Source organism: Etheostoma spectabile, chromosome 13 (assembly GCF_008692095.1).
Source record: "Etheostoma spectabile isolate EspeVRDwgs_2016 chromosome 13, UIUC_Espe_1.0, whole genome shotgun sequence".
Taxonomy (NCBI): domain Eukaryota; kingdom Metazoa; phylum Chordata; class Actinopteri; order Perciformes; family Percidae; genus Etheostoma; species Etheostoma spectabile.
The window spans coordinates 16852347-16869772 of NC_045745.1; the positions used below are offsets into that span (position 1 = coordinate 16852347).

General features: G+C 41.4%; 1 protein-coding gene across 5 annotated transcripts in view; it reads left to right on the top strand.

Moving 5' to 3' along the window:
- LOC116701032 (astrotactin-1) overlaps positions 1-17426 on the top strand; it is a 372813-nt gene that overhangs the window by 177843 nt on the left and 177544 nt on the right. For all 5 annotated transcript variants that reach the window (XM_032534569.1, XM_032534570.1, XM_032534571.1 and 2 more), the window contains one exon: positions 9009-9136. In XM_032534569.1, coding sequence (XP_032390460.1) covers positions 9009-9136 — 128 coding nt within the window. The remainder of the gene's footprint in view (positions 1-9008; positions 9137-17426) is intronic.

Sequence of the window (17426 nt, forward strand, 5' to 3'; positions counted from 1 at the left end):
TTTCCAAATCCTGGTGACACATAAGTCCTTACCCTTGGTATATTTTAAGGTGATAGGAGGCTGATTGTAATTGTCTTAATGTGGCTGTTAAAGTTCAGGTCTGAGTCCATGACTACACCAAGATTTCTGGTGTCTGTTGTTTTAACATTGTTGTTTGAAGCTGAGCGCAGACTTTAACGTTCCTCTTGCTCCAAAAAAACACCACCTCAGTTTTCCTTCATTTAATTTCAGAAAGTTTGGCACATCCAGCCGTTAATGGTCGATGCACTTAGTCAGTTTTGTATTGGACTATAGTCCCCTGGCGATAAGGTTATGTAAATTGTGTGTGTCCGCATAAACTATGGTAACTTATTTGTTTTCTCCATAATCGAGCCAGTGGAAGCATGTAGATGTTAAACAGAAGAGGCCCCAGAAGGAGCCTTGCGGAACTCCGCACGTATATTTGTACGCTCAGATGCATAATTACCTAGACACAAAGTAATCCTATTCTTTAGGTAGGATTCAAACCAGTTTAGTACTGAGCCAGAAAGGCCAACGCAGTTTCCAATCGGTTCGTAGTATGTCGTGGTCGACCGTGTCAAATGCAGCACTGAGATCAAGTAATACTAAGATTGAAATTTTGCATTATCTGTGTTAAGGTGGATGTCATTAAAGACTTTGACAAGAGCCGTTTCAGTGCTGTGGTGTGGTCGAACCCGACTGAAAGGTATCAAAACTGTTGCTTAGTGACAAGAAATGTTGAGTTGTTGAAAGACTACTTTTCAATGATTTTACTAAAAAAGGAAGGTTGATATTGGCCTATAGTTGTCATTAGTGACTGTCTAGGTTGTCTTTTTTAAGATGCTTGATTACTGCAGTTTTCAGGGCCTGTGGAAAGATACCTGAAGAAGAGATGTGTTACCAATCTGTAGAAGATCAGAAGTCAACAATTGGAAACATTTTTGAAAAGTCCCGTGGTAGAACATCAAGGCAACAGGTCGAGGTTTTCAGATGTTGAATAATGTCCTCCAGGTTTGTATGGTTGATCGTGTGAAATTCTGTCATATTGGAACTATTTTTGCTTGAACACTGTGACAACACATACCTGGACTTGATAGGAGGCACTGACTGTTTGTCTATCTTTGAATTTTGTCTTTGAAGAAGGAGCAAAGTCATTGCAGGCCTTGGTAGATAAAAGTTCAGATGCTACTGGTACTGGAGGGTTTGTTAACCTATCACAGTAGCAAACAAAGCACGGGAATATTATTGTTTCAGAGATAATATCAGAGAAAAAGGACCTTCTTGCATTCCTCAGTTCCAAATTATAAATGCGAAGTCTCTCTTTATGGAGTTATAATGGACCAGGAGAATGTTTTTCGCCACCTTCGTTCAGCTTTCCTACACTCTCTTTTTTCTGTTCTCACCAGTAGGACATTTCTCCATGGAGATCTTTTTTACCAGATACAACTTTGACCTTAGTGGGAGCAATGGCAATAACATTTGTAATTTTACAGTTGAAATTATCTACAAGCTCACTGACTGATAGCCAGAGAGGGCTGGGTGTGGAGGAGAAAGCTGTATAAATGTGTCACTGGTGTTTTCAGTGATTACCATTTTGATTATCTTTGTTTGGACACTTTGGGCACAGGATAGTGCCGTTAAAGAAAACACAGGAATGATCTGAGAGAGCAACGTCAGTCACCAACCTTGGAAATGTCAGACTTTGGAGACAATCAAGTCCAGAGTGTGCCCCTATTGTGGTGGGCTCGTCACATGCTGAGTCAGTCCATAGTTCTCAAAAACACAACAACAGCTCTTTGGTCCCTGTCTGGGGGCTGTCAACATGAATGTAAATCACCCGCAATGATACACAATCAAAGTTAATGCAGATAATAGACAGCGTTCAGTGAAGTCATCATGAAGTTGCAACTATTTAGGTGGCCTGTAGATATTAGAAACATCGCTTGAGGGGAAGATCTTAATTGAAGAGCAACATATTCAAAGAAACAAAATTTCCTAAACATATTGCGTAAGTGGAATGAGTCATTAAACAAAATGGCGACTCCACCTCCTTTCTTATTCACTCTATTCTCACTCATAAAACTGATTAGGGGGAGCTGACTCGATGAGAACAGCAGCGCTGCATTATGGTCTAACCAGGTTTCAGTTAAAAACATAAATCTAGATATGGTCTCAAACTGCGGCCCGGGCCAATTGCGCCGCGGGGATGATATTTTGTGGCCCCCTTCTTGACATCAAAGTTAAGTGTTAGTGCGGCCGCGCGTTCTGAAACTTTGTATGCGCTTGTCACTATGGGCTACCGTAGCAGTCTCCTGACAGCGGCGTAACCGTTGTCAAGCTAGCTAAGTACCCTTTGCGGCAATGCCTGAGGTTTGACAATGTGAGGTCTGTTGTTGTGAAATGCACCAACCATATCAGATCTAGGGGTTTAGAGCACCGGCAGTTCCGCGCCTTTTTTTGAGGAAATTTTTTTTGGAATACTTGATGCGGCCCAGCCAAACCCCGACTCTACTTGCAGCGGCCCCAAGTAAATGAGTTTGAGACCTGATCTAGATTGGCTTAGTAATAAAATCATTGAAAAAATGATTTTCCTGCCAAGACCTGACGTTTAGTAAGGCTAGTGTAGTGTGTTTCATTTTTTGGGACAGGCTGTAGCTGACGAGGAATGGATGCTAAATTTGCTAAGTTTGCAGTTAAGTGCTTATTCACCATTCTTTTCCTATTACCTATCACAACAGAAATGAGGAAGAATTGAATCCACAGGGCCCGGGCTTGTCTTGAAAAGAGTCATTAGTATCACTAGTCTACAGCCAAGGCCCGGCACATATCAGATAGTGCTTGCCAGATTTTGCACACAAGCGTATCAGTCTGGGGGAAGGAGTTTTCTGACATCCTGGTAGTGGTGCTTGGCGTTTTACTTTTGCCCGGGGTTGAGCCATGGGGGTAGGAAGGGTGCATAATTGATGGGGGAAATAAGGGAAAGGGTGTGTGGAGACACAGTAGAGACAGCGATGATCCTCAGAAGGTTCGGGGTTGGGAAGGTTTGAGGGGTGCTGGAGGGTGAAGAGGGGAGTGGAGGTTTGTGTTCTGCTCTCTGGTCTCCCATGGTCAAATCTTTGCACAGGCGGGGGCTGTGCTGGATCACTGCCGCACTTTGTTGTGTCTTCCTTTGTTTTTGTGACTTGGCAGAGGGAGCAGATGTGTAGCGCAGAAAGTAAAGATAGAGGTGAACAGCTTTACTCCTGGCTTGTTAGGGAAAGTCTATCTGCTTTAAAAAGATGTGCTGCGCTCCCAGAAAATGTTTAAATTGTCAATGAACTTCAGAGAGTGGACGGTACATTCAGTTGAAAGCCATTTGTTAGTCCCAACAGTCGGCTGAATCTCTCATCTCCTCTTCTGACTGACGGTATAGGACCACTGTAAACACATTTGCGCTTAGGGGGTGACTGTGTCAAGCATTCCCTAAAGTCCAGTTTCAGCAATCAGACTGTTGCTTACAACATCATTTGACCCTATATGCAGAATAATGTTCTTCACAGTTGGGTGTGCTGCCACGATATCTGGGATTTTTTGGGTCAAGTCGACACCATGTCTTTGGGAAAAATAGTATTTTGGTGTTTTTCTGTTTTTTAAATCTTTACAGAGTCACCACAATCAGGGTTTGAGGCCCAGTTGTTAGCTTTTACTTTTTGAATTGCTCTCAGTCCTTACCCTGCTGTGTGGTGATGAGACGCAGTCCCGGTCATCAGATGACTGTCCAGCGTCTTGCAGCAGAGGAGCAAATCTGTTATCCAGTTGCACACCAGGTTGTTGGGGGGGCTTTTGTTGCTTTTTCCCTTTTGCAGCTGTCCAGGCTGTGTCTACTAGGTACAGGGGTTGAAGAGGCGCTCTGCCCAGAGATAATGCAGGCCAGCCGGTCATATCACAAATCTCAGGGCGCTGTGCCGGCCCGTTAGTGTCCTCCCATTTCCCAGGAAAATGATTACTCTTAGGCTTCGCACCAGACGAGTTCCAGGGAGGACCGCCACTTGTTGATTTATTACCAGTTCCACCCTCCTGTTTCTTTGTAGTCTTGTTGGTGCTAATTAGCCGTGTGTTAGCATACTTCTGTCATTGTTATGGGTCCATGGTAAAGTGGTGTCATTTCCACAAGATCCGTTAACTTCCACGTTCACTTCTAGAAGGTGAACCTTGGTTTCCAGAAGTGCAATCTTCTGAAGGAGTTTGTAGTAGTCTTCTACGGAGAAAGGAGGCATCTTGCTGCTAATTAGCTTTAGCCTACTATGTCTACAAAAAATGTATAGTCCAGTGTTTTTGAAGTGTCCAAGAGCCGCTGCTCATAGTTTCTCAGAGGAAAAGCACGATTATCAGCAAAAATATGCAAGCAGAAGCAGGAGCAAGCAGCAAAGCGTCTGCACTGTAAGAAGCAGGGGAGGAAAGAGTGTGTAAGAGCTAGACTATCTGTCCAATCTGAGTTTTCTGTTGCACAACTACAACAACCTTTGAACACACTTGTTCCTTCCTGAGGCTATTTTGCAGCAGCACCGGGGTTCCGTCCAGCACTTAGCACCGCCCATGACGACTGTGATTGGTTTAAAGGAATGCCAACAAACCAAAGCATGTTTTTCTTCCATCCTGGAATGCTGTGTGGGGTTAGGGTTCCCCTCCTCTGCAGCACTGTGGAGAAAGGTCTGACAATGCGACACTATCGAGAGGAAAACAGAAACTAGTCAAATGGTTGTTTAATCAAGTGTCCTTGTGTTTTGTCATTTAGTGATTTATAAAACAGATGGCTGCTTCACCACAGCTCTTACTAGAGGAAATATACATATTTTGGCAAGTTGAACCAAAGGTTCTTTAAACCTTTTTAAGAAAGATTTCACTCTACGAGAATGAATTATTGCATACTTACAGTGGCAGATGGCTGTTAAATGTTACATGTCATCATCCAACAAAGTTCCTATGAAAATAATCCGGTGTAAATGCAGCAATAAGAACTCAGCCCATACTCTACGTAGTGTGCACCTAAGAGGGAGAAACAAATCTTCAACAGAGCGAGAGTCATTCCAAATGTGTGTGCATTTGTAAGCTGAAAACATGCATAATTGCTTTCAACAGAAACGGAATCCACTGTCAAAACCCCCACCAAACCTTGTTTTTCATCATTCTGTGAAACAAATCTAGCAACAGGCAAATAAACTTACTTCTGTTCTTTACAAGATGATGATAGCTATATGTAACAAACAGAGCAGTGACACTGTGAAATTACATTCCAACCGATCTGTGAAATAGATAAAAACCGACGTTTAAGACTGTTTCAGCATCTTTTTTTTCTTCTTTTTGTCGGGGGGGCTACTAGTGGGAGTGGAAATTAGGCTTGTGCACGTGCGCACAGTTCCACAATGATTTATTACACGAACCATGCATATGGGCTGCTTTAGAAATTTAACAAATTATTTGAATGCACATTTCTGTCTTTGTGCATACACACACAGTTTTAGTAGTGAATCTACGTAGTTATATTGTTCTGGCCCCAGAGGCTCACGAAGCATGAAGTGTCATCCCAATGTCGTGCCTTACTACCCAACCACATCAGCAGCTTTGTTCCACATCACTGGCAGGCTAACGTATTGTTTTTATGAGCCTGATTTCCTTTTTAATTACCCTCACACCCCTGGCCACGCCATGCAAATAAAATGTCAATTGTATAATGGTATTTGATACAACTGCTCTACCGCTGTTCCTTCTCCTGCCTATGGCTTATGTTGTTCTGGAGCTGTGACTTTCCCAAAAGCAACACTTTGTGATTTGTAAATATACATGTATCCTTTTTTAATTTTCACAGCTCAGGCCCAGAATACATAGTATGAATCAATTTAAAGCAAATCATGCAACTGTACAGTATATTAAGGAAAACTCACCAGTGTGAACCATGAGAACCTGTTTGTGCTTGTTTAAATGTTCACCGCAGTGAATGTTCTAAAGGCACGAGGCTTTTATCAAGCAACTAGGAGAGCATCCATTAAGGCTTATTGAGATATTTTTCACTTAATTTAACAGCTTGTTTTAGATATGATTACTGGCAGGAAATAGTCTCAGCATACCTGAAGTCATTTCTGGTCAGTTTATATTTGAGAGTAAAATAAAAAGCAAAAAGGAGTCATCCAGAGATGTTTCAAATGGCATGTGTGCTTTTTTTATTTTATTATTTTTTGTTTTTGCTTCTCCCATTGGTATACTTTGGTACAAAAAGACCAGCCATGTTGGAAACCTGAGTATACTGGGGAACAGAGGGATCATTCTGGTTTCTCACCTCTGAAGAGATTCAGATAATCTGGCTAGGAACATTGTTTTTACTGTCTTCATTGATGCTATATATATATATCACCCACAACATGGTAAACAAATATTGTCCCTTGGAGCAGCACTTATCAGTATTTTCAAATGAAGATCAAAATGTGAATTATTCCCGTCAGGTCTATACACAGCTTTTTTTTAGTGTCTTTTGGCTTATCGTTTAGATATATTACATTCTTCAACTTCAGCGCTTTTTCTACCACTGTCATTATTACAGTTTCCCGTTGCAGGAGGTAGCTGTTTTCAGTGAAAATCTTCTGATAAGCACGCTGTCCGCTAACGTCCTACCACCAAATTGCAGCAGTCAAAGGTTTGCAACTAGCTGGTGAACATAATGAAGTTCTAAGAGAAATGTCGGGAGTACAGTCTTCAAGTTGGCCTTGTTAAAGTTTCCTGTGGTTATATGAACCTCGTCGGGGAGGGCCCGCTGCTGTTCGATTATCGTGTTCAGCAGGAGAGCGCACCGTGTTTACATTGGCGTCGGGTGGACTATACACAGCCGTGACGTTCACTACTGTTGGCTCTCTCGGTAGGAAAAAAAGGCCGGCATCTTACAGGCATATACTCGAGGTCAGGAGATCAGTGTTTATCTGTAATTGTCCCAATATTTCACCAGTTCTCATGCACCTACACATACAGAGCCCACCTCCTCCGCTCTTATTGGAGTCTCAGTCCTGTGCCCAGCGGAGGTGACTGCGGCCTGCTAGCTGCATGCTAGCATCTGGCTTCACGCCCCGGGTGAAGCCAGGTTTCAGTGATTAAAAACAGCAGTCACAAACGAGTGACAGCGAGTTGTAATTCCGTGTTGTCCATTTTATGTACCAGGGATCTGGTATTGGGGAGATACAGGCTTGGTAGAGGTGTTAGCCTTAGCATAACACCAGACCTGCGGCCCCACTATGCTTCCTCTCCCTTCTACTCGCACCACTGTTGAAAATTCCTAATTCTTTTTGAATTCTCCTTCATGCCTTTCCTTGACTTAATGCTGTTTACTATCGGGGTTAAGGTAAAATGATTAGTGATTTTTTTGACTTTTCGACTGCAGCCCAGGATACCTACAGGAGGTAAAGAGACATTCTCCTCAGCTTTGGTCCAAAGATCCCTGAATGACTTAAGTTACTGATTTATTTAAGTTATTCTGTTGTGTAACCTTGTTGTGAACCCAACTGGCACTGAGAGAAAGACTGATGGAGTGGATGGAATAAGTGAGTTCAAATAACAGTCACTCGCAGCAAGAGACAAATGAGGACTCTCAGACTGAAGATGAGTCACGTTGCAGTAGAACCAACATAATGAAAATACACTATACACACTCTTTAATACACTACACAATCTTGCATAATTGTAACTATGTATTGATTTCCATATGCCAAAAAGTAGTGCTTCACAATCTGCCGTTGATGAAAAGCAAACCTATTTATCTATCTTTGATCAACTCTGTCCTGCTCTGTCCTGCCAGCCTTCATTTATTCTTTTCAATCATTTTAATTTGAGTCCTTTACCTTTGTCCATCAACGCAGCATTTCAAAAAGGTTGTCATTCCGAAATGATTGGTATTGTCGGAGAAACATGTTGCTGTATTGTCAAAACAAAATGCTGCAGGCAAGTACGTCAGTATCAATATGCAATTTCATCTACAAATATTTTATAAACTAGAAACCATTTTGCGATTGGCCCACACCAGCCGCGACAACAAATCACACCAGTGTTGTAAAGTGTCAGGGAGCTTCTCTACTTTCTACGCCCTTGCTTTTGGTGCCCTTGCTCGGACTACACCCATTTTCAAAGTGGCCACCATTTTATAATTTTATAATATCATAACTGCCTCTTGTATCCTGCATTGCAGTGTAACAATGTTGCCGCAAATTTACAAACACCTGGCCTAATTATTTGGTAAATATTAACATACAAAGTTTTTTTGAAATGGGCCTCAAGGCAGAAATGTGCTACTGTACAATTTATAACATTTTGCAACTTGTTTCACACTTTCTTTTGTTTTTGGTGTATTATCCAGAAGGCAGATGCATGAACCTCTTTTCCGACTCATGACTAAATCACGGTGCACATAATCATTGAAAAATACTGGACGGCAAAAAATAAGCATCATTTCACTGATTACCATGTTGTTGAGGTGTACTAACAAAGCCAGAGCAGTTGTGCTTAAGATCATTAGTCCATTAATAGCATCTATAGTGTATATGTACATGTAAACCATTATTGGCTTAGTGTGTAGACTATAAAACACCATGCAGTAAACGTTCAGTGAAATGGGGTGACAACTAGTAAAACATATTTGATACTGATGATACTGTGTAAGTCCTGGTGAAGTATATATTTGTTGCCTTCAAATTGTCAGGGTATTTGGGGGGGGGGGATTTTGTCCCTTCTTTATTGACCTCAATTAAAAAATAAAAAGGACACTGACAGAGCTCAAATGATCGAGCCCATGTGTTAAATGTAGCCCTTGCATTCCCTCATCCTCAATCTTTTTACCTCCGATTTATCATTGTTCCTCCTTGTGTCCTTTTTATCCATCCTATTTTCCTCTCCTTTTTTTTTTCTTTGTTTCTCTTCTCTCTGCCTATGTTGGATGACCGAGTGCTTCTCTCTTTAAACGTGACTTCCCACTTTCCCCTCTCTTTTAACACCAGGCAGAAGAACTTTGCCCGAGGCATCGAGCAGCAGCTCCCAGATGGCATGGTGGTGGCATCAGTGCCAATGGAGGTCCAGTGCCACGAGGAGCTGTCCGACCCCGTTCCGGACCCAGAGTACCTCACAGGTATGAAAACATATTTCATAGTTCACTCTGCTAGCCCCCAGTTGTGCGATAGCACTTCATCATTGGCCTGTCGGAAATCCACATTACTCAAAAAAAGAAGAAGAAAATGTCAACTTCTCAGGGCTTGATAACCAACATCGAATGCTGTTGAAGTAGCCCTAGGTGTTTGCTTCCACATTCTGAAATTTTAGCAATCATTTATAATGTTTGGAGAGTTTGCCATGGTTAGGGTGAGAGTGGAAAGTTACCCGATGATGCAAGCTTTATTCACATGGGCCCTAGTTAGGGCTGCACAATATATCGTTTATCGTCATCGCAATATTAACTTGCACAATAAACACATTACGAAAGGTTGCGACATGTTCAAGTTAGGTAAAATCTGCACACCAGTTAAATTTTCTGAAAAATGCTTGAGTGTCTTGGTTATACAACTACTTGCATCATTTGTAAATTGGAATGGTGAGATTATCATTTTTTTGCCGTATCGAGACAATATCCATACTAAAATTTGTCTAAATATTATTCCAATGTGTGTTTCATATCACATGACCTCTGATTATGTGATATGACATAAGGGTCATGAGTCACCAGAATCGAACACACCTGAGAAATTTTGTTTGCCTGATTCTGCACTATTAAATATTTTTCAGAGCATTTAACTGTTTGGCCATTACCTTATTTGAAAATTTACTTTTTTGTCCTACATGGATGTGCACAACATTACCTTTTTATTTTTTTTGAAAGGTTGTGACATTTCACGATAGACACTCAGATTTTTTTGTGTTAGTTAAAGAAAATATCCGTAGAAAAGTGCACTTTAAAATGCATTCTTTTTTTTAGTGGTGCCTTTTTTTTTTTACATTCAATTCACCGTTCAATTTGTTCAACAAGAAAATGTTGGTTGCATTTGTTTTCAATTCAACTAGCAATTTGTGTTATTTTAGCAGAATGCCAAATTTGGGCAGGGTCCAAATTATATTCAATCTTACATGGGCCTTGTATGAGTTTTGTTGCATAAAGGGCTCACATCTGATTGTTTTTATATGTTTTTGATCCAAGTGGCCTCGCTAGGAGCTCTGATCACATGGTATCTGTACCCTTTCTTTACTTTATATATACCTTTTTATATTAACAATGAACTACCTGTGAACAACACCTATGTGCAAAATTATGCTCCAAAGCCATTTTCCAGCTACTATCTCTCACAGTGCAAATAACAGGGAACTCACACTCCACAGCTCAGCATTCAATTTAATAATAAATGCAAAGGCAGAATAGGTATAACATTAGCAAAATCATTGTTTTAAACTGGGTAGTGTGTGTGGGGGTGGGGGGTTGTCCCACCACTGTCGGGAGTCATTAGTCGCTGGCATCAGAAACCATCTTGCTGTTCTCTTCATTACCAGCGCAGCACATGGCAGCAATGCTTAAACGGCACACAGCCGTACCGCGCAAAACAGCTGCCCCAAAACGGAGACAGGCAGTAAAAGAGAAGAAGAAACCTTGGCTTGCTATACAGTATATGAAGCGATTCCAGGAGGCCAAATATTTGTATTCATCTATCTGGGCGCCTCATAATCTACTGAGTTTGACCTCACTTTGTTTAGCTTAGTTTTATAGTGTTGGGCTCTAAATGTTTGAAATTATGCAGCGCAATCATAGACATACATGTTTGATTGACTAGTTGGATAGTGGGGTGAAAAACTCTCCATAAAGAACCACTTCATTCGACAGAAGCTGAATATAATATTTCTCTCATTTCTCTGTGCTGGCATTTAAGTCGTAGAACATGCAGGACTTTTATAAAGAGCTGGCATCTGTAATGGAGAGGATATCCTGCTCTGTCTGCATAAGTAATATCCTTGTTCTTGTTTGGAGTGCGGTAAGAGAGCACTACAATAGAGTGCAGAATTAATAATTATACAGTATTTCAGCATATTTTCTGGAAATGCTTCATTCAGGGAGCCTGCTGGCGCAGCTTATCCCAGACACCTGTGTAACTGCTTCTCAATTTCCTTACAGTGTGGAAAGCAGCAGATTGCAAGATGGCTTTATCGCGTTTTGTTGATACAACAGCAGAGGTACAAGGCCAGTCAGGGCAGCAATTCAAAACCATATCATTCGAGGTTACTGCCTAGGTGATGGACAATCAAATGACGACAGAGTGTCAGCGCTTCCAACTGCTGTTTATTGGAAATTTCAGAGGATATTAAAAGCGTCTAATCTAAATGGAACTTCTGCTGTCACGTCCCTGAGCCCCTGTCCCCCTTCTCTGTGCACAGCTCAAACCTTTTTATCCCTACATCGCCTCTGGTCTCCCAGTGCACCCGGGCCAGGACAGAGGTCGACGCAGCAGCACTTCTCGTCTCGTGTGTCTGTGTTGGGCCTTTGCTGCAGCAGACCTGGGCTTTTTATTGAAGAGTAATATCATGAATTGAGAGATCATTTCAAAGCATCCAGCAGGGTGCCGCACAAGCACAGTGTACTCTAGGGCACATCGGTGCAGTTTTCCCTTTGTTGGCATCCAATGCTAGAAATGACTAATGGCTGATGCTAGAAGGTGCATAGACACGGCAATGTGGTGTTCCATAGAAAAGGGGATGTGAAAAGATGAAACGATCCTGCTTATAGAGAGCTGAGGTCCTGATGTCCCATCTGGACCAGGCTGTGTTCCACTAGCTTCCTCCACAGCGCTGTGTAGGAAGGTCTGGTAAAGCGAGACTACCTTTTGTATAAAACATGTCTTTGCAGCTCACTGTCCGTATTTGAAGATGAATGAATAGTACTGAAATTGCTATTAGAAGTTAAGAACTTGGAGTTAACCAGCAATTTAAATAAAACAAACCATAGCTCCCAAGAATGTTTTGTAGATCAGTAGTGCAAGTATTGAGTATTGTAATTATTTATTTCCTATTTATCATATCCACCCTCGCTCTCCTTTTCTAGCTACAATCTCTTCTGTCTAAAGAAACAGAACTTCTCTAAATGTATTTTAAAATGAACAAGAACTACAAAAATTAAAAATAAGAGACCGCTTTTTTACATTGTGTTCTGGGGGCAGGCAGCTCGCAAATAGTGAGATGTTTGCTGTCTGTGACAACAAATGCTGTAGCCTAAAACACGTGACATCGCTTAGAGCACCTTTTTTAAGGCTTTATATTGCATTTAAAGGTGACCATTCAAAACAGCCACCCAAATTGTTATTTTAATTTCCCTTTAACGTCCATTATTATTACAATAGCGAGCAACTAAATCAAATGAAACTGAATTAGCAACACTATGTGAAGTATTCCATGTGTTGAAGCTGCAGACTATTTTTTTGTATTCCAGTGATAGTGGTGAATATAAGCTGTTGCTTGACAAAATAGTCTTCTCTCAAGGTCCCCTCATAATTTTTTTCTGGAACTTTTGACTACATCTCACGGCCTTCTTCAGCTGATGAGTTTGCAGATTTCTTTTCTTGAAGATAACTCAGTGGTTGTCACGAGACCTACCACATCCTCAATCACTCAGTATAGACTGAGATGACGAAGCAAACTCTGGGGAAAAAGTCACTAACTGGATGTTGAATTAAATGATTTGCAAGACTTTTCCATCATGCCACAATCGCTGGTTGAAGACTTTTGAAGGGCTCTGTAACAGCTGCAGCAAAAATAATGACCCTTTTATAGGTAAATAAAAGATTCACTTTCTATTAATATCTTCCCCACAGTATTGTGGCTACAGTGTTGGATGGCGTGAGGAAAGAAGGCCCCACCCTGAAGCTCTTTTTATATTTGAGATGTTTCTCAATAAACTGAGATCCCACTGCCTTGTCAGAAATAAGTATCATATCAATGCCTCATGAAAGCTGACAAGCATTCACTGCACTCAGCGGTGCTTCAGGCATAACAAATGTGTTTCATAGTAAAGTTCATATTCTTGCCGCACACTTAAACAAACTAACGGAAAACGGCTCATAACATAATGCGGTCACATACAATAGCCCTACATACCTTTCATCGTCTGCTAAGTGTCCTTCAGTGTGTGTGTTGTTGAGTCATTTTATCACTGGTAATCCTTTCAGCTGCATTTTTTCTGTTAGACACTATGTTGCGCTTTTAAAAAAGTTCCCTTTGCCACATGACATAACTTTTCAGTGTGACTGCCACATCAGCCATGTGTCCTGTTGATGCTGACATTTGCTTTTTTGCTGCCAAAAAACATGACATGAAATGATTGTCAGATCTCTATTATAGCTGTCACACGCAGACAGTCTTATTCAATGCCACTCACAAGTGTACCTGCCTATTACAATTCACAGGGGGAGGGATATTAGATTTATAGTCACTAAATTACAGTTACAAAGGAATCCTCACAAATGTGTCACATTATTAGGGCCCGAGCACCAACAGCAGCGACGGCCCTATTGAAACTGAAGGAATGCTTCCTTTCTTTTCTTCCGGAAAATAAATTGCCTTTTTAAAGACTTAGACTTCTCTGTATTAATCCTTTTGGGAGGACTCCCGCAAGGAAATTGAAATTTCCAGCATCCGTTTTAGCAGGAAAAAAAAGAATACAATACATAACAACATAATGTACAGGACAACACACAGTACATGTGGTCACATAAAGGGATTTTTTTAGGTGACTTTGAGGGGCTTAACATACTTAAACTCTCACAAATTGGAAGTTGGATCAATTCTAGTGAATATTTACCAATTAAAGATTTTGAGAATAAGTGCACAAAAATGGCTCTCTAGTCCCCCCTACAAAATAAAAAAAATGTAGCCCCTGCGGTACGTTTAACGTAGACTATTGTAACTTGGTACACATATGAAACATGTCAAGACGTACAAAAAAACGTCATTGGAGCCATACCCTAAACCCAGCTGGAAGTCCGCCAATTTGAATTGAAAGTTTGATGTTGGTGTGATTTTGGCCATTTTCACATGTTGTACTTTAACAAACTCCTCCTAGAGCTTTCATTCAATCAACTTCACATTTGGTCTGTGCCATCTTAAGACGTTAACAATGAAATGTTTATCAAAAGAAAAAACTTTACGTCATAGGGAATGGCCGTGGCGGGTCGGCCAATTTTGTGCGTTTCGCCATTGAAACCAGACGTGGGTGTAACTTGAGTGTACGTTGTCCAATTGGCTTGAAATGTTTTATAAGTGTCCAATCCCGAGGACGTCTAAATGCCGATATTTACTCATTTACTTTACCCTTAAAGGGAACATGAGCTTTACAAATGATAGATAGATAGATAGATAGATAGATAGATAGATAGATAGATAGATAGATAGATAGATTTATTTTGCAAATATTTTTGTCCACTCCATGTCAGCAAAACGGAAGGAAGACTTGCAATTATTAAGAGGACAGAAACCAGACTCACACTGAATGCTAATGCGGCCTAAATCAGTTAATACAGGTTTTGAGTCAGTGATTCCCTCCCTTTTTCATCTTGCCCTCCTCGACCCACAGAGTCTGAACTGTACCAGGTGAGTACTGAATGTGGGTCTCCTGGTGTTTCAGGTTTCTCTTATTTCCATTAAAGAAATATTGAAGGAGAAATCTCATACTAATTTTCAGAAAAAAAAAACATTCTTTCTCATCTTGTCTGTTTGAATATACCTGTATTCGCCCTCTTTTTAAACACTCCACCTTTCTCTTACAGTCTACCTCCCAAAAAGCCTAGTCTCTTCTGATTGGCTTGCAAGAAAAATGTCGTGCACCTTTGCGGTAGGTAGATCTCAAGCCATGGGTTGAGATACACACATAGGGGTACTATATTCTAATGAGCCTGCATGTGGCATAGGAATGGGAGCCAAATCTGAATGGTTTGTTGAATCCTAGCTTGTTGATCTAAGCAGCCCACAAAAAACTGGCTGGGTCTTCTAATTTCAGTTTGTGGGTTGATGGGTGCTCAAGATACCCAAATGTACGTGTACAAGTTTTTCCATGATGTCTTCTTTAGGTCAATGAGTTGTTGTGTAAGTGTAGCAATTGCAAAGATTACAGCTGGGTAATTAGAGAATGCAAGTAAATGAAGATCCCGAGTGGCTGGAAGGTGGTGTTGAAGGGGTACAGTTTAGAGAAGACCAACAAATTCTACTAAGATGCCTCAACAGATTAAATGGAGCCGGAAGAAATGTTCTTACTTGCGTTGCCAGTTTTGTAGCTATGTTCCTGCCTATTTTAGTGCAGAAGATAATGCTTTTGTATTTTTTTTTTCTATTGACTTTTCATTAAACATTTTCAGTCTCAACTGAACTGTGAGGGAGCAAGTTTCTCTTAAGTGTTCAGCGCATAAAGTGTTTGAAAGCCAGCTGGCAACATATTCATTGAGTCATTGGTACTGATCAATCTTTTCACCCCCTACGTGGATATATTATGGACATTATGTTCTACAAGGCAGTAAAAATCATACTTATTGGCCCTCTTAAAACAGATGGCCCGTCACACTCTCATCGAATTTATGTGTGACAGCGTATTGTGTGAAGGCAGAGGAAAAACTTGTTTCTTCTTGGCCGGAAAAGTGGTGGCAGCATCCACACAAAGTCACCTGGGGCATCTTCTCACCTTACTGCACCTGTTCTCTTGGCCTCCACATTTCCACAGAGCACACACACAAGCGTCTAACGCAGCGCTCTACTGCCCTGGCTAGCTGGCTCACTGCCACTTCCACTTGTCTGCTGGCAAGGCCGTCAGCGTTATCGCTGCGCCTGCAGTTAATTGTGAGGCTCAGGTAATTGCGCGTTGTGTAGACAGACGTGCAGAGGCGGCGTTGGCAAGAGGAGCGTCTGTTGAGCCGCGGTGAGCGCATACCACCCCTCCGTCCCTTGCTGATTCGGCCAGGTTCGGTTGCTATGGTCAGTGTATTTGTCACAATGTCAGCACTCCCTGTTCCAGCTCTCTCTCTCGCCCTCGCAGGGGTGAAATCATTCATCTTCCTATTCATCTCTGGACTTGGGAGCCATTTATCATGAGGCCAGAGACCTCCATCAATTATTCCGATGGGAGAAAGAGTGAGGAAAGGGATGCTTTTGAAAGGCAAATACATCTTGATTTAATTGGAAAGCAAGTATGCTCAAGGCTGCTAAGCAGATTTCCCCTAACATGGAGCTTGAGAGATGATGGCGTAAAAGCGAGAAGACAGACAAAGGGAGAGGGGGTGATAGTAGAAAGTAAGACAGATGGAAAGAGACAATAAAAATGTAGCGGATAAAAACAGAGAAGAACAAAAATCTAAAAGAAGACCCAACAAGTGAATGAATGACGGGCATTTGTCTCCAGGCAGAGCGTGAGCACAGCTGGGACGAGGGAATCCATTGGTGAAGGTTTAAGGGGCAGCATGGGGGCTTGACCCATTCACATCCTCCTCCTTCGCAAACAGTCATATAATCACAGTGCCTCTGCTATTTGCAGCACACACATCACATCTGTCTTTTGAATGGGTGTCTGTGGATCCACATTGCCGTATGTTCAGATGGATATAGAGCAACTGAGAACACCAAATAGTTGTCCCTGACAGTCAAAGCCTCTCTGCAGCCAATCCTCTGTCGTTTGTCATCAAAGCGTCAGATTTCTGCTTACAGTTTGGAGAAATGGCTGACACAAGAGTTTACAGTGGGGCTTGAGTGTTTGGGCACCCCGGGTAAAACTGTGTATTAATGTGCATAAAGAAGCCAAGAAAAGATGGAAAAATCTCCAAAAGGCATCAAATGACAGATTAGACATTTGTATAACATATCACAAATAGTAAGATTTTATTTCCATCATTTACACTTTCAAATAACAGAAAACAAAAAATGGCATCTGCAAAAGTTTGGGCACCCTACAGAGTTTATAGCACGCATTGCCCCCTTTGGAATTCTGAGATCTGACATGGATTGTTCTCAATCATCATCTGGAAGACCAGGTGATGTCAATCTTAAGGTTTTAAATGCCAGACTCATCTGACCTTGCCCCAACAATCAGCACTAAAAACTAGAAAACTCAAACTGAAAATAGTTGACGCTCACAAAGCAGGAGAAGGCTGCAAGAAGATAGCAAAGTGTTTTCAGATGCCAATATTCTCTGTTCCGAATGTAATTAAGAAATGGCAGTCATCAGGAACAGTGGAAGTTAAAGCAAGATCTGGAAGACCAAGAAAAATATCAGACAGAACAGCTCGCAGGATTGTGAGAAAAGCAAGTCCAAATCCACGTTTGACTGCACGATCCATCCAGAAAGACCTGGTAGACGCTGGAGTTGTGGTACACCAATCCACTATAAAGAGATACTTGTACAAATATGGTTTTCA